This window comes from Stigmatopora nigra, unplaced genomic scaffold, assembly GCF_051989575.1.
Source record: "Stigmatopora nigra isolate UIUO_SnigA unplaced genomic scaffold, RoL_Snig_1.1 HiC_scaffold_25, whole genome shotgun sequence".
In the NCBI taxonomy this organism is placed as follows: domain Eukaryota; kingdom Metazoa; phylum Chordata; class Actinopteri; order Syngnathiformes; family Syngnathidae; genus Stigmatopora; species Stigmatopora nigra.
In genome coordinates this window covers 3841889-3865888 of record NW_027551604.1, presented here as the reverse complement: position 1 = coordinate 3865888, position 24000 = coordinate 3841889, and the positions used below count along the sequence as shown (strand labels likewise).

Genomic DNA, 24000 nt, shown 5'->3' with positions numbered 1-24000 from the left:
GTTGGTGCACAGGACAGTATTTACATCAATTATTTTCACTGTAAATATTTTAGCAGAGGCTTCTGAACAGAAATGAATACCGGAAAATGATCAATTATTAACATAAAAGCAAAATGCTACCAATTATTTGTAGAGATAAGCCTTTAAAAAAGGGACAATGGTCATTACAGTAGACATTTATTCAAAAGTTACCATTAGCTCATACAGTATGTGTTGTGCCATTTAAAATAATGTCACAAAAAATATTTGGGAGGACATACAATATCTAGAGATATCAAAAATAATTATTTGGTATGTGTCTGGTATTTGGTAAATAAAACCAAGTGATCTACATTGGATCATATCAGACAGTCAAATTTGTGGTGTTCCAATTTGGCAATTCTCAATCTGCTAAATGTTACAACACAGCTTGATAGTGTGTTTGTTAACTAGTTGCATTTGATCTGATAGTGTTGCATTTGTCGGGCACTTTAGCGTGTTACAGCTCTGGCTTCAGGTTGCATTACGTTAGGACGTTTAGTGCGCCGCTGACCCTTTCTGACTTAACAAGGCCACGGCCAAGTCGATCGAGATGGCCTCCTAGTCGGCCTGACCCCCCGCCACACAGGCATCCACTCTGCGGGCCATGCTCAATTATAAATGAGCGTCATTAGAAACTAGGCGCGCTGCTCACCCACGATTATTGTGGTGTCGTATCACCCACTTAAATGAAGAAGCGGCACACCTTCAGCTATCATTGGAGACATCCATTATACAACAGACTCTCAATTGACACTTGCTTGGGTACAAACGCCATTCAGTTGCTGAAGCTTAGCTTTGATTGGTTCAGAAAGACAAAGAAATGTCCATAACTTTTAAGTATATATATTTTTTAGCCATGTTCTTAGTCGTTTTCCCTAACTTTGTTATTTTTTTAAATCAATTTAAGATATATTATTTTTGGAACATGTAACATCTTAGATTTTCTAAACTGTTTTCAATTATTCATTCATTTTCCGAACTGTTGATACTCACAAGGGTCGCGGGGGTTGCTGGAGCCTATCCCAGCCAACTACAGTCACCAGGTGTGGGACATCTTGCATCAGTGGTCAACCAATCACAAGAAGGCGAAGAACCATACACAACAGGGCAATTTAGAGTGTTCAACCAGCCTGTTTTTGAGATGTGGGAAGAAACTGGAGCACCTGGAGAAAACCTACACAAGCCCAGGAAGAAGATGCAAACTCTACACTGTGAGGATGCTCCTGGGATCAAACCCTCGACCCCAGAACTGGGCCGGCGCTCTAACCATTCTGCAAAACATATTATGAGTTAACGTGTCAGCAATCGATGCTGCGCAACTTTCTATCCGTTTTGCGTTGGAGTGCGGCAGGAAGAAGTGGCAAGCTGAGCCCCGTCATCCTTCGTCTTGAAGTCCTTCTGCTTCCCCCCGCCTTGCCACCCTTCCCTGCCAGGGGGTGAGTTTTGGAGGCGGGGCCGGGAGATTTCAGTGGGATCCACAGAGCCTTCCCGTCTCCTGTGTTTTTCGGTTCTGGGTTGCATAGGCGTGGCAGCGTGGTTGGCGGAGCTCCATTTGCGGGGTCCAGGTGCACTCTGGGAGAGGCGGGGCTTTTCCTTAGGATGGGCTCCGGCGGACCACCGCCGCTGTCAGACCGCGATTTTCTGTTGAGAAGCTGTGCAGGTAGGAGGAGCTTTTGCACGCCGCTGTCTACTGGTGGATCGATGGGTACGTGGGAAGGGGCAGAGTCACACAGGTGTGTTGGGGTAGTTATTGGAGGAGACAGATGGATAACTTGCTGTTTGGGTCCCATCACTAGAAAATGAATGGGAATTGTTAGCAATCTAAAAAGTCAATAAAAACAAATGCAACTATGAAAAGTTTCAATAAGAGTAGGAATTTTCTTTTTGTTACCGTCAGGAAGAATCAAAGGTTCTTTTGTACTCAAGGTGACGACAGCTTCGGGAGACGGTTTCCTAGGAGACGATATCCTGCTGACATCTTCTCTTAGTGTCGTCTGATTGGTTCTTGTCCCACCACGCTGGCGCTCTCCCATTTGTCTGTTGGCTTTGGGACGTCCGCCCGGCGACTTTTTCACCTTGACGACGTCGCTCTGCGAAAAAAAATGAAATAAAATAACGATCCTGGCACCGGCAATGCAGCAGCCGACTAGTAACTGACTTTAAGACCTCCAGGGGTCCTGTGGATCTTGGCTAGCAGCAAGTAGTAGGAGGCCATGGCGGCGGAGGGCCGATTGCTGGCGAGCGAGCGAGTGACCTCCGCGGGCGAGTGGCCCAACGTGTCCGTCATGTACGCCAGCACCGAGGCGTCGACGTCTTTGGCGTGCAGCCTGCGGGGTAGACGTGGGACCACCACGAGTACATTTTTACAGTTGCAAACTATTGCACTGGAAGAAATGATTTGACGACATTTGCAAGCCAACAACGCGACCACTAAGGGGCGTCTTTGCGTGGCGAGTAGACTTTGCACTGATGACATTCCCACACGCTTCCACAAAAGCTGTCACGCTGACGACCACAACAATTTTCATTCGCCTTCATTTCCTTTTGCTCAACGCTCTCGGATTACAAAACTCACATCACCAGAGCAATAAATATGCAATATTTTCTGCGGGATGATCGAGTGGAAAAATACAGGTTAACGTCAGGCTGGAATTAACCGACTGAATCCGCTTCGTATTTTATCCGTTGCCTTTGAATCCGTACAAAAAGAGAATGGAGAAGCACCAGTAGATTACCTGTTGTCAAACCAGAGTGTTTGTAGTGGCCTCTTGGCGTAACCTTGGCTGATCCAAGGCGCCTCCATGGCGGTTCGGACGCTTGGTCTGATGTCAGGGTCGGCTTCCAGCAGAGACAACACGAAGGTCACTGCACCTGCGAGGCCCAAATGAAAATGTTAGTCATTTATGATTTGAAAAAATAAACTGACATTTTATAGAGTGTAAAAGAAATATGTAATCTATAGACATCACTGAAATGTGCAATTTTTACTAGTAACGTTTTACTTTGAGTGATAAGTTGAACTCACATGATGAAGCTTATGTGTCATGCTGACATTACTTCACATTGTATGTATTTACTGAAACTGACAGGTACAGCCTGAATTTGGCAGCCATTCACAATAATTTAAGTCTAGTTTACTTGCAATGTATTTGAAGTACTTAACAAAAGTCATGTTTACTTAAAATGCAGTTTCAACAGGTAACTTGATTTTTTAGGGTCATTTTCTTCTCAATCAAAACCTTCAAAAAGAGTTGACATTTCAGTTTTATGTGCCATGTCAAAGTATTTTTTTTCCTCTTGATGCTACAATGAAGGTCCAATGAAGTTGAGAATGACAAGTTATAGTACTTGATCAAATGCTGATACATATGTATCCAGTTCCAAACTAATTGTAATTTACATTAGAAGAATGAAAAGAACCACATTTGGCTCTGTAGCCACAAGTTAAAGGGGAATATGACCTTTGCTAATGTCACCAGGTATGTGTCCGATGTCTCCGTCCACCATCTTGTGGTGCAGTTGTCTGATGTTGAAGGGCTCCACGGTAAACGGCAGCGTGCCGGTCAGCATGGCGAACACGCTCACACCTCTGACAACACATGTCACTTAAAAGGTCAGAATTGAACTTAACTCCAATTGCATTTGTAATGATCATGGCAGGACTCACATGGACCACACATCCACTTTGGGTCCGTACTTCTGGTGGGCGAGGAGTTCAGGGGCGGCGTAAGCGGGGCTTCCGCACTGGGTGCTGAGCAACTCGGCGGGCAGAGACTCTGACCTTACCGTGTTGCTCAGGCCGAAGTCTTCCAAGCAGAAAAAAAAACATGTCAAGTCACGCTAGCGTTTGAAGGATCAGAAAACATATTTAATATCAATAAGCATTGATAGTATACAATGGGACAGTAATCTATTCTTAAATTAAAATGAGCTCGTAGAGTCAATCAAACTATGAGGAGTTTATTAAATATTCCTTTTTATAAAATGTTTTCTTAAATAATTGTATAACATCCATACATGCCAAAGAGCTTTTATAGCCCTCCAGAGCTTTTCATTACTTTTACAAAAACGTACCCACAATCTTGATGTTGTTATTCTCGTCCAGCAGAAAGTTCTCAATCTTCAAATCTCTGCACACAGAACAAGACGTTATGGTCCCACAATTACAATATAACTTCATATTATTCTCAATCAGTCAATGTCAGAATGGAGGATAATTTCGTCATTTCATCCTTATGGGATTCCCGTTGATAACAGTTGAGTGACAATGGCTTTCTTTATATTGTTAATACATATATTTTAAGATTTTTTAATGCAAAATAGGGTTGGGAAAGACTGCTTTAGAGTCCAAACTCTGACTTTGGTGTCGTGAGTAGCACCCAAAGAGAACTTGAACCTCAATGAACATCTGCGCTCGTCATCCGGCCAGGGAATGGCGCGCGTTCCTTTCAAGTTCATTCATCTCAACAACAGATGCTGAAGAACAGGACGGAAGAAGGAGACAAAGCCAGACGGACGACAAAGAACCGAGGGAAGCGCAGACGTCGCTTTCAATGAGAAAACAACCTTTGCGGTAAACCTCCTAAATGTGGGGGAGCTGAAAGTGACTCTAAGTGCAAATTTTCCAGTTATGTTCATTTTAATCATGCCTCATTTGTGTGTATGTGTGTATGTGTGTGTGTGTGTGTGTGTGTGTGTGTGTGTGTGTGTGTGTGTTTGGCCATCGTTGAGGGACTTCATTAGAGAGGAAGTCGGTGATGTCGTGATGATGTGTGAACCATGGCGCCGGCGCAACGTGATGAGGTCATTGCCTGGTAATCACATTCCCACCTTTGGAGGAGCCAAACCTCTTAAAATCCAGCTCTGTCGTGCGTGTGTATGTGTGTTTGCAATAAAGTGACACCTTTTCGTCCCACACTGCAGCCACATTTTGCTGCATAAGAATTCCTCTGTGTTTGTGCGCATCCGTGTTGGGAAGTAATGAGACTTTTTTACTTGTATTAAGATTTGTTTGGTTGCTCTGGACATCTCTTTAGTATTTTCCAAGACTTATTTTCTTTGCATATGATTTCCAGGAGAGGCAAAGCATTCAAAATGAAGTCATTGGCTGCCCTTGATGTCGGAAAATCCTATTTTTGACGAAAAACAATCGTAATTAGTCTTCTTTTCTTACTTGCCTTTGCCCTGCCCACTAAACTATACAACTAAGTTTGATATCACAACCAAAAAGAGCTGCAGATTTGTGCATTCTATTCTGTTGTTGCCAATCCTAAATTCTGATTATGACATCACAACATGAAAAAACAGGGCAGGCCTGTACTCAGATTTCTAAATTTAAGCCGTACGAGAGCACTTTTTCAGTCACCTGTGTACGACACCATGCTGGTGTAGATGCGCCACCGCTGACAAGATCTGCCGTGTGTATCGCCGGACTTCTTTCTCCGGCAGACGCTTCCAGTCGCAAATGCGCTCCATCAGGTCGCCACCAGCACACAACTCCAAAACCAGGTAGTAGCTGTTCTCCGTTTCCAGAGTCTACAAACATACACACACAAATACAATACATTGGAGACATTCTCAGTATTTCCATAAATGTAAACAATGCAATTTGGGTACCTCCAAAAGGACGACGACATTTGGGTGTCGTATCATCTGATGGATGTACGCTTCTCTCCTCATGTTCTTGTGCACATAAGAGTCCAGGCGGGCTTTCTTTTTGTCAACCACCTTGATGGCTACCTGAAAGCACAACAAGATGGAAAAGCTTAATAAGTCTCAATAAGTCATTTGCATGCAGTGTTAATAACCATGAAAGCAAAAAAAAATAAACAATAATTTATATAAAATAACCCTAAAGAGTTTATTAGGAGTTGCACACTGCAAAAAAAACCCACAAAATGTATTTCTTTCTTCCTAGTGGAGGTCCAGCTTGACCAAGTTCAAAGGTTATCATATGTAAACACAACTGCAGTGAGTGTTCTTGTTACCATGGAAATGACAGTCGAATTAATCTTGCCACAAAGTTTCAAACTCAAGTAAAATAAATTTTAAAAAGCAAGGTATATATATAGTAAATAAAATTGACAGAATTTATTCTATGTATACAACATTGAAAACCAATAACCAACCCAATCCATTTTGAATGGGAGTGGCAAGCATCAAACAATCGCTGCCAGCCCTCCCAGCCAAAATGGACTGAAAATCTAACACCACCAAATAAGCATTTCTTACCTTCTCTCCTGTGTCCAAGTGAAGACCCTCCATCACCTTGGCAAAGGAACCCTTGTTGATCATCTTTCCTACAAGGTAGGAGCCCACCCGCTTGGTGTGGGGGAAACTTCTCAGCAGCTCCTTGCGGGGGGGTGCCAGCGAGGTGGGGCCCGTGCTCCCTCTGCCGCCGACGTCCCCTTTCACCTTCACTGCGGCGCCCGGCATAGAGGTGTGTACCCCATGGTGCGATGGCCCACTCGGCCAGAATGCATCGGAGCGGCTTCCTGCTGAGCCTCCGGTGCATCATTAACTCTTCTGTTAGTGACATGTGACACCCTAATTACGCCCCCACCTCCCATGCACACACACATATGACCTCCCCACTTCAGCACTTCCTCATAGTTACACAATAACCATTCAGATGCTCTTACTTCAACCTGTTCTTTTCTACTTGTGACGAACCAACGTCCTGGAAGAGAAATTTTGAGATTTAGTGAAGATCAGACCACATTTTATGATGAATTCACACAAAAATAAAATGATTTACATACAACTGTGGTTAAAAATGTTTCATTTAAAAAAAATTGGATAGGATGCTGCATGCAAAATAGTCATTGAAAGGGATATTAAAGGTTCAACGGTTCTTCAGTGGAAAACAAAAGTGTAGTTTCACACTAGTGCTTGCCATTGAACTCTATCGCCACGTGTGTGTGTGCGTATTGGCTCAGATTGCAGTTTGTCCTACTGCCTCACTCAGTAGATCCAATACGCTGTGTAATGTGACACACACACAAACACAAATATATAGTCTGCTCTGATTGGTGTTTTAACCATGAACAAAGTTTAATTATACAAAAATTATCAAAGCGTTTTAATGTACTTGTAAAACACACTGGCATTACAAAATGGACCTCATTTAATGTTTAAGTTATTAAATCCATCTTAGAAACCAGAGTGATCATTTATGGAGGAAATCAATGAAAAACTTTTGTTCAAAACTTATGTAATGTATTTCCTCCACAAAAGAATCCTATCACAATTTCCCTTTTGCAATATATATATATATATAAATTGGATTACTCTCATCATTTCTATGAGCCAAAAAGGATAATCTGTAACTGCTTCCCTCTCCTGGCAACATCACGACAGTGCATTTCTCAGGTTATTAATGCTGATTCAGTCCTTAAATTTCAACATCCAACAACAAATGTTCCTACTTCAACTACTCCTAATAACACATTCAAGTACAAACAAATAAATACACCCCAAAAAAACCTCGAAAAATAGTGACAGTTGCCAAAATGTGAAGATGTCTTTATATAATTCTGCAAAGAACCATTTCCATCTATGAAAGTGTGTATGTGTGCATAACTACTATGTGTATACGTGTGTGAGAAGAGTGGTGACGTGAGGCTTGGCCCCTTCAACTTTCTGCAGGGTTTCCCCACTGAAAAGGCCAATTAAAGTAAAAAACAAATACACACACACACAGACTAGTATGCACTGAACACACACAAACATAACCGCTCTTCTGCTAAAATGTCTTGCTTATTAAAGCAGAATGTGGTGGACTTTTGTGAGTGCATGTGTGTGTTTAATGCATACCATTGTATGTGTGTGTGTGTGTGTGGGTATGTGTGTGACACATGTGGGTTGAGCGGCCAGGAAATGACTGGTTCGCTTCATTCTTGTCATCACCTTCCAACATGTTTCTTTCACATTTCAATTTGGGGAGCGGCGCAGCGGGCAGCGAGCGAGCACATACATAATGTGCACGTGTGCACACCCGCTCCACATTAGCAGGGATGCTAGTTTTTGAAAATATGTACTGTGAGTCATTAAAATGTGGCCGCAAATGAGAACAAAAGGCTTTGCTGAAAGATGTGATATTTGAGACTAAACAAAATAATTGGAATAATTGGAGTTCTTTTAGTTTGAATACAAACATAGCAAAAATGCTATTTTTTTGTAAGGGAACGATGTCGAAAAGAGTGAAAACCTGCATAAAACTATCTTAAAAATGAGAAATTATTGGACAATAAAGGATTCATTCAATTTGGGAACAATTTTACAAAGTGACTGATTCCAATTTTCCAAGCTTTTTTCCCAGATAATTAAAATTCGCATTGAAGCAAAAAATGCAACATTTGATGCTTTTCGCAAAATAAAAAAGAAAGCAAGGATCCTATACTTAAAAAATAAATAGACATGGTTGAGAAAAACAGCATATTTGGTACAGTGGCATCAACGTCCACTTTGTGGCGGCTTGTGATTGAAAAAAACCTCGCCATTGATGCCACTTGGCGTGCGCGTGAACACAATGGCTCGCTTAATGTTGGCGTTTGAAGGCGGGCTGTTAATGACGCTGCCTTGTGAAATATTCCCCACAGCGACGCCAAACACACCCCCTCATCTCTTCCCCTTCCTCTACTCACCTCGTTTGGAACTTCCCTCGTTAAAAAAAAAAAAAAAAAAAAACATTGGTGGACGTCAAAATAGACGCTTCTAACCAATAACATTGATTATCCATTGGCGAATATTCCCAAAAGTGATACCCGATGATAATTAAGATCCTATTTAAAAAAGGGAATATTCCCTTGAATATGTTTCTGCTGCATAATGTTGTCACAAGTGCTCAATGCCAATGAAGTGCTAAGTGTTGCTTTTTATGGGGAGGAAACATACTGGAACAGCGGGAGTTTGTGTGCATGACACACACACAGAGGTGGAATCTGTTCCCAGTTACAACCTGTTCGCTGATGGTACGGCCTCTTAAGCTTTTTCCTCTCAAGCTCATTAGCCTGGTGGTACTGTAGTGTGTGTGTGTGTGTGTGAGTGTGTATTTGGGTGGGTGGGTTGGTGGGTGGGTGGGTGATTAGCGCGTGGTGGAATCTGTTCTCAATTGTGAGCTTCTAATTGGCCCGTGAAAGCGGGTCTCAGTCACTTGAGCCACGTGTTTCAAAACTAACAAGTAAGTATAAGGTGATACATGTCCAAAAAATAGGTTTCGATTCATTGAGGAGTGATGGATTTCCAATTTGATTTGAATGGGAGATCTGGTGGCGATTGTTCAATTGATGGTCGGTTAATGCAAGCCGTGACTATTAAAATGAAATTTCTTGAATGGTCTAATGTAGTGAGTGAGTTAAATAACATTGTAGTTGTCACTATTGGGGGAAATAGCTTGGGCTGTTTGCCTCATCTCAAAAATTGGATGTGTTAATATGTTAAGGTAAAAACTGTTGTTTTATAGACCAACTGTGGTTAAATTCAAATGACCAACATTTTGGATTAAAAATATGATTGAATCTAGTACCTGGTCATGAAGAAGAGCTTCAATGTAGACTAGTCTGTGTGTCATCTTTGTCCTCATCGCAGTTGGAAAACATCTTAAAATGAAAAAAAAAGGGAAGGAAATGGAATTAGAGGGGATTATTGACACGAGCTTCCGTCACACCTCTCTCACCGTGACACCTTTGTTGTGACTAGTGCAGTAAAAATGTGTTTCTGTGTGAACGCCACGCTGTAAAATGTATCCTCCAGTAATAGTGTGTGTGTGTGTGTGTGTGTGTGTGTGCCACCCGTTCATTAAGCATGTGTTATGTTGTTAATAGCGCACCTCGTTGGCTGGCAAAAAAATGAGGCCGTTAAAGCGTCACACAACTGTGCTGGTGTGCCTTACAAAGACTTGCCTATTTGTGTTTGTGTGTGTGTGTGTGTTTGTAAAAGAAAATGTTGGGGAAAAATGGATTTGTGAGCTGCAGTTGCGGTTTTCAAACCTAGACAGGATAAGCAGTGTGGGATTATATTGGAATACATAAAGTTGGGTGGAGGGCATGTGTAGTAGGACCAAAATTAAGAATATTATATTAAATTAAAAAGAGGAATAGTTTTTGGCAAGTCTGCAGTGGTATATTTTGAAAAAAATGATGTCCTGTTTAATTAAGTGAATTAAACATAAGAAGCAATCTTTCGATTAAAAAAACTCTAAAAATACTTTTTGTAGTGGAAAATGTCAGCTGACATTTCCCAGAGAGTAAAAATTGAATCAAAATATGAATGAAATACACAGAAGTTAGTATTTGACTGACAACAATATTACAATTTGATGTATTTTTTCTTAAAATTGAAGACCTGATGAAAAGGAAATGTATGCAAGTTAATTTGGACTATATTCTAAGGTCAAGCATGAACATGACCTCAACTCCATTCCATTCAACATTAACAGACGCTAGTCTTGCATTTTAACTCCAATTTTATGCAGGCTCGTAATCGAGACGTCATGCTTGATGCATTTTGACATTGGGCCTTCCTTTGGGTGCCAGTCGCCTGTGTTAATGCGCTAATCTGCTGTTTACTCCAACCAGATGGAAAAGGAGAAAACAAGGGGAAGAGGAAGTTATCTACAGAGCTTTCATCTCATTAAAGCAAATTGTAATTTTTTTTTAGGAGTCTGAAACCGATTAATAGGGAAATGGGTAAATGGATTTGACACACGAGTAAATTCAATTGCACATTCAACTGATAAGTCAAAGTGCTGAATTGGCGTCCTTCCTTGCATTCGGCCGCTTTTCATCTGCAGGCCTCAATGCCTTTGATTTTTGCACATGCAGCTTTTATGGCAAGTTGTGTGATGTCCACGCCAAGCAAGAAACCCACGTCACGAGTGCAAGTACGAGGCAAAAGTAATGGGACAACTCCCGGACAGTGGAGAGTCAAGAAAACGTGCAGATTATTGGTTGGGTTGGAAAACGAAGGGCCGTGCAGATGCTGCTTGGAAAAGCCAATTTAAGTCAGAAATATGGAGTTATTCCAACACTAAGCATATTCCCTGTAAAGTTCCACATGTATTATCTTGTTTGCAAGAGAAGTATATTTGCATTTTGGTACATTTGGAAGAAATAGTTGTTAATGGCTGTTAAAATATCAAAGGAATTTGACAGGAAAGAATGTCTATTTTTTAAAAAGCCATGAATATTCTAATTAAACATTGATAATTAGAGGGAGTGCACAATGTTGACAATTGATAGTAGAAATATACTATGACAAAAATATACATTGCATCAGATGGAAAGTCGATGTTATAAGACTGTTTGTGGAGAAAATGTATGTATTGTATTTTGAGGATAACAGGAATAATAGTGGTCATTTTTTTGTCTGATAGTAAAGTTATTATTGGATGAAACATCAAACATTGAACTAGTTTAATTTGAGAATTCATATTTTATTCATGAAGAATGGCAGGAAAGACTAGGATATGCCAGGGCAAGATTTCACTTCAAGTGTCAATCAAGAAGATAACAATCAAGATAAGATTTGTCATCCTACAAAAACAACAATTAACTCTGTCCTTTTCATTTTCCTGTGCGACATTTTGAAAAGACGGAGGCTCGCCGCGAGCATCAAAAGGTGGCAGATGGGAATATTTTCTCACTGTCATCACTTGGTGCACCGCGCTAACCCCGAAGGCCCATTCGCAGGGTGCCCAACCCCCCCAAGCTCCACTTCCCCCCCCCTTTTTTTACCCGCCTTTCATCCCATAAAGGCTGAATCCAAACACTTTGACTTCCCCTTGCACTCATCTTTTATGAATCACATCTCAGCGCCGCGTCGCCTGCGACGCACACGCACAGATTGACTTGAAAAAAAAGAAAACGCCTCGAGTGTTTCATACTCGGCGCACCCCGGGGCTCATTTAGGGCCTGAAGAGGTGTCGAAGAAGGATTAGCGTGCATGTGCGTGTGCGCGACATGTGCACAGGCCCGGCCTGGCCAAAGCAAAGCGGATATTCTGGGCGTTGTTGTTCCAGGTGTGGAGTCATTGGGGGTCTCCGTGCTGTGACCCTGTTATCCCGGGAAGAGGGAGGAAGAGACCCAGGATGAAAAACACATTTTTCGCCCGGGGCCCTATCAGCGCCGCCAAAAGCACACGAGAGAGGCTCCGTGCGAAATAAATGACCTTTGCTCGGCATTGGTGACTTCCGCCGTCACTCTTTGGCTCCCGTCGACGGGAATGGGCGTCCGATCAATTTTGACTGGACGTGCTTTTGGGTGTCTATAATGGAATATGTCTTTTTGTAGAGCAAACTCATATAATATGTACTCTGAGGATGGGAGTACATAAAGTATATGTGGGCTGGCAATGAATGAGTTTGTGTTCTTTGTCTTTTCTTTTTGCTGTTTTTCCTTTTATGCACTTAAAGCCAAGAAGAAAGGTTCAAAAGGACAAAAGGTCCAAGTGGGGAAATGATTTTCTTCAAATAAATTGAACTATTTTTTTGAAGATGCAAGTAAATTCTAACTGATACAATACATCAATATTTTTTGTATCATTTAGTTGAATTTAGTTTGCCTTCGTCACAAATTCTGACTTGGACATAATAAAATATGTTTTCTATCATACATTTTCAGAATACAGGATGAATAAAGTTATTCATAATACATAATCCATAACAGTTAGAATTTCCCACTTATTCCTCTCAATAGTAAAAAAAAACTACAACAATATTTCCACATGGTTTTTTTTTATAAAAAGATCCCAAATCTTGATAATTTTTGTTATTTCTCTAGCCCAGTCCACAATTCCAACTTCTCCAAACCTTCTGAATGACGGCAACATCTTAATAGTTTCTATTCCCTGTTTGTCAAAGCCTGGTTTTAATGAAAGCGGACATTACAATACATTGGAGTGGCTCCTATTTTATTTCCTTTTTCCTCAGTGGGAGACACCCAAACACATCGTCTTGCGATTGGTTTATGTTTGAAAAAGTCCAATGGGCCCATTAAAATATATATTCGGGGTGTTGCTTTGGTAATAAGTCACAAAAAGGACAAAAATGGGGAGGAAAAAGATCAAGATGCTAGTTGGGAAAATGTTGCTGAAATGAGCTACAATGCAACAAAGTAATCCGCCATTTAAATTCAAAAGATGTAACATTTTTAAATATCAAGTTACATTTTTAAAGATGATCTAATGGAAGATAATCTTTAAAAAAAGGGGGAATTTCCAATGCAATAAGAGAACTGATGTTATACCTCAATATGAAAGTGCATATTGTATTTCTGCCAAAATGTAGTAAAAACAAGTTTTGTTTGCTTTACCATGAAAATGCGGAAGGCAGAAATACGTTTCAGGACATAAAATGATTTTCCATATAGTTTTTTGGTGGATAAACTAGTGCAAAATTGACATGTTGGAATGAATTTCAATACACAGTGCTTTCAACCCACTCCTAAATTTTAAAGTATTATTGTGATATTAAAACGCAGCATAAAGTATGCGCTTGTCAAGTGAACACATGTAATGTGTGTGTGTGTGTACAGCTTTCATGTTGCTGTTCAAATGGAGTCATTACCACCAATTAGGAAAAGGTAAAAATAGGAACGGGCGGCAGAAACACTGGCACACTTTCTTTCCTCTTCTCACTATAAAAAACTGAATGTGTTTGTGCACATTTGGACGCCCTAAACACGCCAATAAAAAGGCTATTCCTTCAAAATGTGCTAAATGCTAGTTACAGGGCGTGCAAAGGCGGGATTAGCGCCCGATTCGGAATTTTTTTTATGACTTTGTTCTCTGATTTAAAAAAAAAAAAAGAAATCTTAAATGTTTCCAGTTGCGCCGTAGAAAGAAAAGCAGTGAAACTAAGTGTTGTTGTGCCTTTTTTTTAAAGATGCACGTGTGGGCCCGGCCCCTGAAAGCTCAATTACGAGCTGCAGATGTTTGCCTTTCAAGATTGTGATTTTCACGTCATCGTCGGAAGCGTTTGCTTGGAAACTACATTTCTAACTTTCGTCTTTTTTCAAATTGCATGACATGTCATTTTAAACTAATCTTGTTTGACTAAAAATTAAAAAAAAGAAATGTAACTGTAGAAAAAACTATTTTGGGGAAAAGTATATACATATTTTCAACAATCTGAAACAAGACATATTTACCACTAGAGGTCAATACCTGACGAATAGGGCATCATTGACAAACAGGTGTTTTGTGGCATATTCTGTGAATACACTTATGCATACTAATAGAAAGAGAATTTTTCTTTAATGGGCTTTAGGTGATTTTTTGCTTCTTTATTTTTAATAAAATCTGAAGTTCCTTGTGTGTATATTTGCCACGTGTTGTACAGCCTGCCTCTTAAGTATTCTATTTATTTACAAATGTATATACTATTATGTATAATTATTTGGCTGTATAATGATAGAAATTGCTTTGTATTGGCTTTTTGTGTGGTGTACTCGTATTCTATAATGCATTTTTTAAAAACTAGTGCTTTATTGCAAACCTTCAACTCTCACAAGACTTGGAGAATTTGCAATATAAATAAATATATTAAATATGCATACAATTAATTCACCATACTTCATTTCATGCTAAAACTAATCTCTCTTTACTCCCTTTAGTTCTGTATTCATCACACTGCAAAGAGTTTGAAAAATCTTAACATTTTAAATAGCTGAGATCACCCAAATATAATATGATATCAAGTTTTAGGCTATTGTAACATTTTATATGGGGTTATTATTTTCTATTTGAATTCAAACAATGAATATTTTGCACATTGCAGCAGTTTTGCATTTGCATTGCATTTGTGCTCATCCGTTTGGAGTCAGTGATTCATTTTCTGAATGCGACTGCAGAAAGAAGAGGCCTGCACGGCCAACTCGCAGACACGCGCTGGTTCGAGGAGCAACACAGACAGACACGTTTCTGACACGCGCAAAAGCATTAAAAGACGTTCTAATAGGCCCCTCCCCCTCACAGACAACGTGTGCTCATTGGCAGAAGGGGCACGTGCAGGTGAGCCAGCTACAGTCACTCATAGGTACTCCATTTTTTTGTTCCATGTAAATAAATACGTGCACATAGGGAAAATATCAAATATTAATAATTAAAGTGGGGGGAAAACTGCATTAGTTTCCTATTGCTGCCAGATATGAAATTGCTAAATAATAATAACAACGAGTAATGGAAGAACACATAAATCACATCAGTTGCAAGATTGATGTTTTTAAATATATGCTTTTAAGGTTATTAATCATCATTTTGAACTTACCAGTAATATTAATCAATGGGAAAATTTGCAACAGTTGAAATAGACTGTATGAAGCATGTCACTTTGAAATAGGAAAAAAATAAAGCCTTCAAAAAAGCCAAAGACTATTTCATACTTCTGACATTATAAGAACTTGTAAATGTTCTACCATATGTAATTTAAAGCCAAAACATGCATGAGAGCAGCTGCCATCTTCATTTAACAGCTTCATTTTAAAACGCTGCATTTACTTTTTACAACATAATTTATAGTGCGTAAAAAGTCACACGTTTTTAAGGCCTAAATAATTTCAAGAAAAAAAATGCTTACCTTGACTTGCTTGCTCATCGGTGGTCAAAGTCAAACTTTAGGACACCAATCTAATTCAAAAGAAAATGTACATATGAGTGACAATAAAGGCCACCCATGCATTGCAAATTTAATTCTTCTGTCATACTTTGCATGTGCAAAATAATTCAGATTTCTATAGCAACTTTGACAGTACAATAACCCATTTACTGTATTGTATATTTTATCAAAGTTACTCCAAGTATTTTTGCATTCATGTCCTTGTTTCAATCTGCAAGACACCATTATTTTACATAATCATCAGTGTATATATTCTGCAAAGGACGATTAAATATCCTCATAAAGTATTATTAATGTAAAGATTAGACTTCTGATTTGTATCTAATCCTAACCCTAACTGTTTAGAATATACATGCATGGATCTTTTCGTTAATAGAGTCCAATTTCCTATTTCCTTCTTAAATTTTATAATCTTATTTCGATTCAACCCTTTGTCTCGCATGTGTTATCATGACCACAATATAAAAGTAAGAGAAAAAAGAAGGGAAAATAAGTAATGTGTCCCCGGGTTTGATCCGGGGGTGCTCACCAGTGGGCGTGGCCGGAGGTTCGAGCGCTTCCTGAGTAGTGAGAAGGACAACTCCCCATTGGTCCAGTAGATCCATGACTGACGCTCCTCATGTCCCTTCTTCCTTTTCCCCTTATAATGTCGACACCTCCCTCCAAAGAAAGCGGCGGATGACCGAGACGTTAGACGCGGAGAAACTTGCACCCAGGAACACTTTCGTGGAGGCCTCTTACCTCGTCTCGGGACTTTGGGATCCGAGTCATGGCCGAGAAGCGGCGCTCGCCGTGCGCGCTCAGCGTCAAGGCGCACGCCTTCTCGGTAGAAGCGCTCATCGGGGTGGAGAAGAGGCGCAGGACAGCCGGGGCAGGCGCGACATCGCCCGGCTACGACGTCCCGAGAACCCCCGGCAGCCCGGAGCCTCCAGCAGCTAGTGGGACGAGTGGTGCGGAATATGCCAGCGATGGATCCCGTAAGTACAAGCGAGGCTGGACCCGAAAACTGCAAAGATGGAAGAAAGTTGCAGATGTTTAGACCGCTATTGTTTGTCAGGACTTCCACAATACATATTGCATACAACGTTATATTTCTCAGTGAACATAGATCAGATGGAAATGACCCCAAAAGCAAATCAAGATGCTGAATTCCCTTCAATATCGGCGAAAGACGCGATATTGCTGCAGGCGCGCGTGCAAAAACTGCGCGACAATTACGGCTCCGAGTAAACACTCCGTAAACACGCCAAATCAATCAGCAGGAGGAGAAAACGCACCGAAAAGCGATTGAAAGTTAGGAAAAGGCAATTCTTTATGTCTCGGGCCTGCGATGTAAAAGTATACTGCGATAAATTGCCTTACTTATCAGAATAATGGATAAATGAAACCCATGCCACAATTTAATGTGTCCCAAAATAGCCTAATATTGTCTAAAATCGATGCATACGCACATATGACTTCTTTAAAATTATCAAATTTACTACTTAGTGATAGATGCTATACGTGTGCATATTTTAGAAATAACCCAAATAGTGTATTCGGTGTTTGTGCAATAGAGAGCGAGGACACGCTCGTGTTGAGCCCGCAGCCCACCGGGGCCGTTTGCGGCAGTGATGACCCACGCGTGGAGCTCCAGGGCTCGGACTTGTGGAAGCGATTCCACGAGATAGGTACAGAGATGATCATCACCAAGGCCGGAAGGTAATACGCAGTTTTGAATTATTCATTTCTGGCCAATATATTTATACATAGTTATAAACAAGTTGCATTACTTGTCAGTATTAGGTTCAAAGCCACACAGTCCACTTTAATGGGATCCAGTGTACACTATAAATATTGTTTAAATTAATTGAAAATTCCAAACTTTCTACAAATAAGAATACCGCATATGACCGATAATTCTTAGATATACTATTCAACATATTTTTTCCTAGGCGGATGTTCCCTGCCATGCGTGTGAAAATGTCCGGGTTAGATCCACATCAGCAGTATTATATCGCTATGGATATCATCCCTGTGGACAACAAACGATACAGGTAAGAAAAATAGCATTTAGAAACCTTTTTCAATCACAATTCTTTTTTTTTTTCAAGACACAAATGGCACTGGGTAGATGTTGTTTAGCTGTTCCTTTTGGATTTTTAACCTCGGCGTGCAAGGTCAAAGCAGCAAATGTGCTGTAATCCGACCAAAAACAAAACACAAAAAAACCCCACAACATCCCAAGTGTTTTTTGTGCATAAATTAATCCTACTACATTTACATGTAGTGCAACACATTCTTCTTTTTCTCCTACATTGCATTTTTCAAGTAATAAAATAAAAAGCCCAACTCCAAATATCTGCCATTTCTTATTATTTCTACAGTATTTTAGTTCACTTCTTTGGCTTTCCTTTTAACATTTCTAACATAAATTGCTTTCTGGTGCTGTTGTGTGGTTGAAGGTATGTGTACCACAGCTCCAAGTGGATGGTAGCCGGCAACGCCGACTCCCCCGTCCCGCCCCGGGTCTACATCCATCCGGACTCACCCGCCTCCGGGGAGACGTGGATGCGACAGGTGGTCAGCTTCGACAAGCTTAAGCTCACCAATAACGAGCTCGACGACCAGGGACATGTAAGTCACTGCACTATTATCATTTAAACTTGAATGGACCATGTTACTAATAATTTGGGGGAAATTTTAAACTCGTATTTAACACCGTGTCCATTTTGATGGTAAAAAAAAGTCACAGGCCTACAACTGAACAGGACAATGCATATATTTTAAACCTCAGTTATTATGAATAATATCACTGATATCATCATTATAACAATTAGTATAATTGGGAGATTACTACTACAAGACAAATATCACATTTGTATGTGAAATAAATACAACTTAAAGATAATTAATCAATGTGTGATATACTTGTTGAAACTCTAAAAAACCCTCAATATTTACAACCTTTTAATTTTAAAAAATCCAAATGAGAAAATCAAGTCAATCCTAATTTTACCAAAGTGATTTTCCAGTAGTTCTGATCTTATTGGTGAAGTATTTTGTCAGACTAAAGCAAGCATTGATCTGATTCACAAAATTATCCTATGATATTGATTAGTTTCAAATTCAAACCATTGTAAAACAATGAAGATCTATAGAATATCACTTACTGTGTGCTCATATCTCAAGGCAAAACTCACATATACTACATATGTCAATGATGTTGCATTTGGCAAGACTCAAACAATTTGAGAAAGAGTAGGCGGTGGAAGTCCAAACAAAGCATTGTTAACTACGACAACCAGTGTCAACACAATATTAGCTCACTCAACATAAAACCCTCAAATCTTCCTTTCCATTGCAGATAATCCTGCACTCTATGCACAAGTACCAGCCGCGGGTGCACGTTATCCGAAAGGAGTGCGGCGAGGAATTGTCCGCGGTGAAGGCCGTACCCACTGGGGACGGCACGCGCACCTTCTCATTCCCGGAGACGGTCTTCACCACAGTTACGGCGTACCAGAACCAACAGGTTTGGACATACTCGCCAACACCTCAGATTCAGTTTTAGCCAAACTCATGAAAGGAATTGGAGAAGAATTTTGCACCACATTTGAGTGCAGGCCTCAGCCACATCCTCATCTCGCCTTCTCAGGCCCGCCCTGCCTGTTCTCAATGCCAGGTTTTCAGCTGGTGTGAATTTGGACCCACTGGGGTCGCTGAGCAATGGTGGGGGGTGGGCCGGGATAGAGTGGGCAACCCACTTGAACAGATTCTACACTTCATTATGAAAGTTTTAAATGTAAAGCCAAGTAATTAAAGCATGTAGTACCGCAGATCCTTCTAAAATTGAAGAACATTTTTTTACATTATATAGCAATATATTGGGATACTTTATTTGAATAGCATAGAACCTGAAGGTGTTTTTCAAGAATTTTTAAACCAAAATGGCCTCTTATTCAAGAATAACCCAAGTCTACCCTTATTTGTACAAACTCTGCAATTGTTACTGCTTTTACCATTAAACAAACGCACCGTTGTCCTTTAAATATTATGGCTTTCCCAATTTGGGACTTTCCATTTTGGACAAATGACAAAAGAATATGGGGCGCATAGAAGGGAAAAAAAATCTTGCTACGTAGGCTTTTTGAATGAAACGTTTTTGCTTAAATCTGCAAACTAAAAGAAAACCTGAACATCTGACGTTAGCTGAGGGTCACAAGGTTGAAACAATTCTTTCTTGACCGGGTAGCGTCACATGTGCGGCAGGGCAAACACACTGCTTCAGTTTCCCTAAATGCCAAGAGTCAAAAAGCATAATGTCACCGCACACGAGCGTAGTTTACACAAACAAAAGGCTACTTCTGTTGGCATTCTGTGTATGTTGTCATAAGATTTTGGGGGATTTTTCTTCTCTATTCCAGATAACACGATTGAAAATTGACAGGAACCCTTTTGCCAAAGGCTTCAGAGACTCTGGAAGGAATCGGTGAGTGGAGGATTTCGCTGCCGCAATTGGGTCATGTTTGATATTCTTGCTGGCCTGTGGGTTGGTTCTTTTTTGTTGTCACGGCTATTCCAATGGGATATTACGGGAAAGGAAAAAGTGCAGCATGCATTTATTTGTTCTTCTTTCACGCAAGTGTACGACGGGCCTCTAAGAATGTGAGAATCCACGCAGAGTGGAAATAATCAAGTCGTACCGCAGGATTCAGGAGATTTAATCTTGGTGTATTTGTCATTTTGTTATTGTGGTGGAGTGACGAGTAAGATTGAATAACAGACTCTGAAATATTAAAAGCTAAAGAGCATAAAACGTGCAGTTTTAAACAACAACAACTTGCACGGAAATCAAATTCTTTAAGGACTTACTGCAACGTTATGTAAAGTAAAAGGGGGGGAAAAAAGGGAAATATTTTGACAAATTTGGAGAATTTGACTTCAAAAATATTTAAATGTCTAAAATGTGTCTGCTCATATAATTAAATTAAATATATAGATATTAAATCTTTTTAAATTATTTTTTCCCTTAAAGTTTGTCATCAACCACAGTGACAAAAACCATACCAAAATGTATATTATAAAACTAAACTAATTGTATAATAATACTAACAAAAACATTACAACAATATTACAATGAATCTAGTTTTTAAAAATACACTTTTACATAATTTTGTGACCGTGTCATCAATACATAATAATCAAAATGACAATTCTTAGGAAAAGCCACAAGACAAATTATATCACTGATAAAAATAAAAGAAGAAAAATATGATGAAATTTAACAGCTAGAGAGAAAATATCTGCAAATTCCTTGGGTTTTACCAGCCAATTTTCTTAAAGTTGGCTTAAGATTGCTTAAGTTTCCATTGATGAAGTCGAAATTGTGCGATGTGTTCATGCTTTTCGCGGGGCATCTTGTGTAAATTATCGCCGCGGCTTAAACCCGGCGGGCGTGCGCATAGTTTTGGGGGAGGTGACTTTCATCCTCACGCTAACAAGGTCTTACAGAAGAGTTGCATTAGGCCTCTACGCCAACCCACCTTGGAGGACGGGTGGGCGGCGGGGGGGGTTTTATCCCACCTCATAAATCCTCACTGTGGCTTCCTGCCTCCTTGCTCCTGATCGGCTCATAAATGCCGCGTGAAAGCAATTACTTCGGAGCGCCCGGCTGGCAGCGGCCAATGGCGACGTGGCGTTTATGCACCCTCGTTACCTGCGCAGACACAGAGAGAGCCCAAGATGGCGGCCAGTTGCGCTCTTTACGAGGTGGGGCGGCTAATGTGATTTGTGTTTGCAGGATGGGCCTGGAAGCTTTGGTGGAGTCGTACGCCTTCTGGCGGCCATCGTTGCGGACCCTCACCTTTGACGACATCCCCGGCATGGCCAAACAAGGTGCGGTTCGATTTTGATTTTGAGAAACGGGTGCAACCTTAATTAAAATAAGCTTCCTCACAATCAAATGTCTATTTGTGCAGGACTCCCGGGGCCCCACGGAGGTATCGGCGCCTCAGCACACCTGCTCTCACCTTCCCCATGCTCGTCGCCCTTCCAGGTGTGCCCCCTTAGTCCAACCGACTTCCCCTGCAACCGTCCGGCCCTCCCACTCCATCGCTACGCCACCCCTACGGATCACTTTCCGCCGCCCCGAGGCCCGGCGTCCTACGAGGGCGAAACCTTCTGCCCCCTCCCCTTACCCACATCGCAATTGGGCTACCTGTCCGGCCCCGCCCCTCAGAGCTACACCGGGCTCCGGCTTCACACGCCTCCCTACGGCCTATACGGCTACACTTTCCCGCCCTCGCCCCGCCTGGCTGCCAGCCCGGACAAAATGGGCGCCAACCAGCAAAACGCCCTGCTGGGCTCGTCCCCTAGTGGGACACTAACAGACAGCCTCGGGGTACTCGCTGCTGGACAGCAGGGGTTTTTATTCGACTCTCGGACTTTGGGACTGGCGGGCAGCACGTCGGGGAGTGGGGGCTCGCAGGTCGCGGCCCATCTAGGCTGAAATTAGTCATCATACATTAAAAAAATGACACTTGGGAAAGCTATGAACTTTGAGAAAGCTTTCCATTGGTGCATTTTCTGTAGGGCTTATCCTAATGAAGGTGAGCTGAAGCCAAAAGCTGCTGCAGCTTGAAAGGAAGGATACACCCCTGGGATGGTCGCCGACCAATCACAGTGATTACAAAACTGGGGTAAAAAACTGGAAGCGATTATGGAAAGAAAAGGCCCAGTGACTTGAAGTGAGCACTTTTGTTCTTGCTGTTGGTGAGGAGACAAAAAACTTTCTTTTTAAAGGAACAACAATCAATATTGGATATTAAAATAATAATAATAAGGTCACATATGCAATGAATGAGTATTTTAGGCTGGATTGACACTGTGGGTCTGAATTCCAATTAAGGCTGGAATCACTCTTCAGCTGTGCCCTAATCCAAGTGTATTACTATATATTTATTTTTGTTCACTGTGTATTTAAAAGTAGGTTTTGACACATCCCACATAGCTGTGTTTCTATTCACTAAACACAAAGAAAAAAAAAAACCTGCAAGGGCAAATGTACACCAAGGTAGACATTTACATGTGAAAAACATTACATTTTATATAGTGCATTGTTGCCCTCATTTATGTATAAATACAGTATTAATAATTAAAAGGACAACATTTTTTGGAATTCTTCTCCTTACAGATTTATACACAATTATCTAAACGTGGGTAGACAATATTTGCCAATAAGTATTAAAATCACAAAGAGGATTCTCTCAAAAACTGGAAAGGTGGTTAAAAAAATGGAATATGGATCAGTTATTGCAGTATTTAGGGGAAACCTACTACACTCAGTATACCAAAAGAGCTGGAAACCATACAATGCCTATTGGCTAGTACGTAACAAGGCGACCTTTTGCAATTATGCACCTGCTTTCCAACCATGAACTTGCCAAACACTTCACTGAGGGTGCACACCATTATTGAATTGTCATACCACTTTTTGTGTAATTAATCTCAATCAATTACAAACAATGTTTACACTATCAACTTAGTTTCCACTATCTTGATATGGGTTCAACACTGCAGCCAGAATATTGTAGACCTTCAAACAATATCATTAGTTCTCCGTGGCTTATGATCCTCAATTTACAATTTGTGAGCAATTATATACAAGTGCAATTATATCCAAGTATAATTATTATAGTGAGAATTTTGCTGACTTCTAAGGATGTCCTTTGCTACCATTGTACAGAACTGTAAATGTCGACTCAAAGCTCTTACAGTGTCACGACAACAGCAAAAGCACTCAAGTGATTTATGCGCTGGTAACATGTGGAATACCTCGCACATACATGCGCAAACACACACTTCACAGGGACGTGTCACACCAGGGGGGGATACATTCCAAATGCCCCCGATGTGAACCTTGACATCTCCAACGGACTAGCCAAAACCCTGATCTAATTCCAACGAAGCCATAAAGAGTGAGCGTGGATAAAAGTGTTGCGTAACGGAGTCAACGAACACCCCTCGCCGACCAAGCGCTTTCTCTCTCTCTCTCACACGAGAGCTAGGGTGTTCGCCAAGGCGGGTGTGAAGGTGCGAATGTGTGCGGCAACAGGTGGTTGAGACTTCTCAAAAGGTCATGCTGATCCCAGAAAATCCCAAAGAACCCCCACTGGCCTTCTTCCCTCCTCCTCCAAAGGCATTCTCATTGGATGACCGCATCGGTCAAGTTATTCCAATGCTAAAATTTGTTCCTTACATGCCGCTCCCAACAGTCAGCAGTTAACAGCACGTACAGTAATGTCATTTCTGCCTCAAAAGTAGTATTTGGAATATGAAATTATATTCATGGGGTTCAATTATTCATCATAAGAGGTTTTGCTATG

At 40.9% G+C, this 24000-nt stretch overlaps 2 protein-coding genes across 6 annotated transcripts in view; one reads left to right on the top strand and one right to left on the bottom strand.

The window, feature by feature from the left end:
• Positions 1 to 161: 161 nt before the first annotated feature.
• LOC144192062 (hormonally up-regulated neu tumor-associated kinase homolog A) overlaps positions 162 to 24000 on the bottom strand; it is a 54085-nt gene continuing 30246 nt past the window's right edge. For 2 of the 5 annotated variants that reach the window (XM_077711085.1, XM_077711087.1), the window contains 14 exons: positions 16376 to 16640; positions 16164 to 16294; positions 15596 to 15645; positions 9548 to 9620; positions 6253 to 6700; positions 5638 to 5760; positions 5387 to 5556; positions 4096 to 4151; positions 3689 to 3827; positions 3483 to 3610; positions 2757 to 2892; positions 2180 to 2348; positions 1913 to 2111; positions 162 to 1813 (listed from right to left, as the gene is read on the bottom strand). In XM_077711085.1, coding sequence (XP_077567211.1) covers positions 1320 to 1813; positions 1913 to 2111; positions 2180 to 2348; positions 2757 to 2892; positions 3483 to 3610; positions 3689 to 3827; positions 4096 to 4151; positions 5387 to 5556; positions 5638 to 5760; positions 6253 to 6456 — 1818 coding nt within the window. In that variant the 5' untranslated portion in view covers positions 6457 to 6700; positions 9548 to 9620; positions 15596 to 15645; positions 16164 to 16294; positions 16376 to 16640 and the 3' untranslated portion in view covers positions 162 to 1319. Of the gene's footprint in view, positions 1814 to 1912; positions 2112 to 2179; positions 2349 to 2756; positions 2893 to 3482; positions 3611 to 3688; positions 3828 to 4095; positions 4152 to 5386; positions 5557 to 5637; positions 5761 to 6252; positions 7022 to 9547; positions 9621 to 15595; positions 15646 to 16163; positions 16295 to 16375; positions 16641 to 17564; positions 17649 to 24000 lie in introns of those variants that run through there. The other 3 variants (XM_077711086.1, XM_077711088.1, XR_013325033.1) reach the window with 3 other exon arrangements.
• Positions 16251 to 22748, top strand: tbx18 (T-box transcription factor 18). The gene is made up of 8 exons (XM_077711095.1): positions 16251 to 16611; positions 17191 to 17335; positions 17569 to 17670; positions 18079 to 18250; positions 18981 to 19148; positions 20041 to 20105; positions 21417 to 21511; positions 21595 to 22748. Exons 1-8 carry the CDS (start codon positions 16404 to 16406, stop codon positions 22122 to 22124), a joined length of 1485 nt encoding a protein of 494 aa, XP_077567221.1. The 5' UTR covers positions 16251 to 16403; the 3' UTR covers positions 22125 to 22748.

Bases quoted from the DNA above. Each gene is read 5' to 3' on its own strand.
- tbx18 (XM_077711095.1), top strand. From the start codon at position 16,404: ATGGCCGAGAAGCGGCGCTCGCCGTGCGCGCTCAGCGTCAAGGCGCAC. The intron at 18,251-18,980 runs GTAAGTCACTGC...TTTCCATTGCAG, and splicing joins AGCTCGACGACCAGGGACAT to ATAATCCTGCACTCTATGCA. The intron at 19,149-20,040 runs GTTTGGACATAC...TCTCTATTCCAG, and splicing joins CGGCGTACCAGAACCAACAG to ATAACACGATTGAAAATTGA.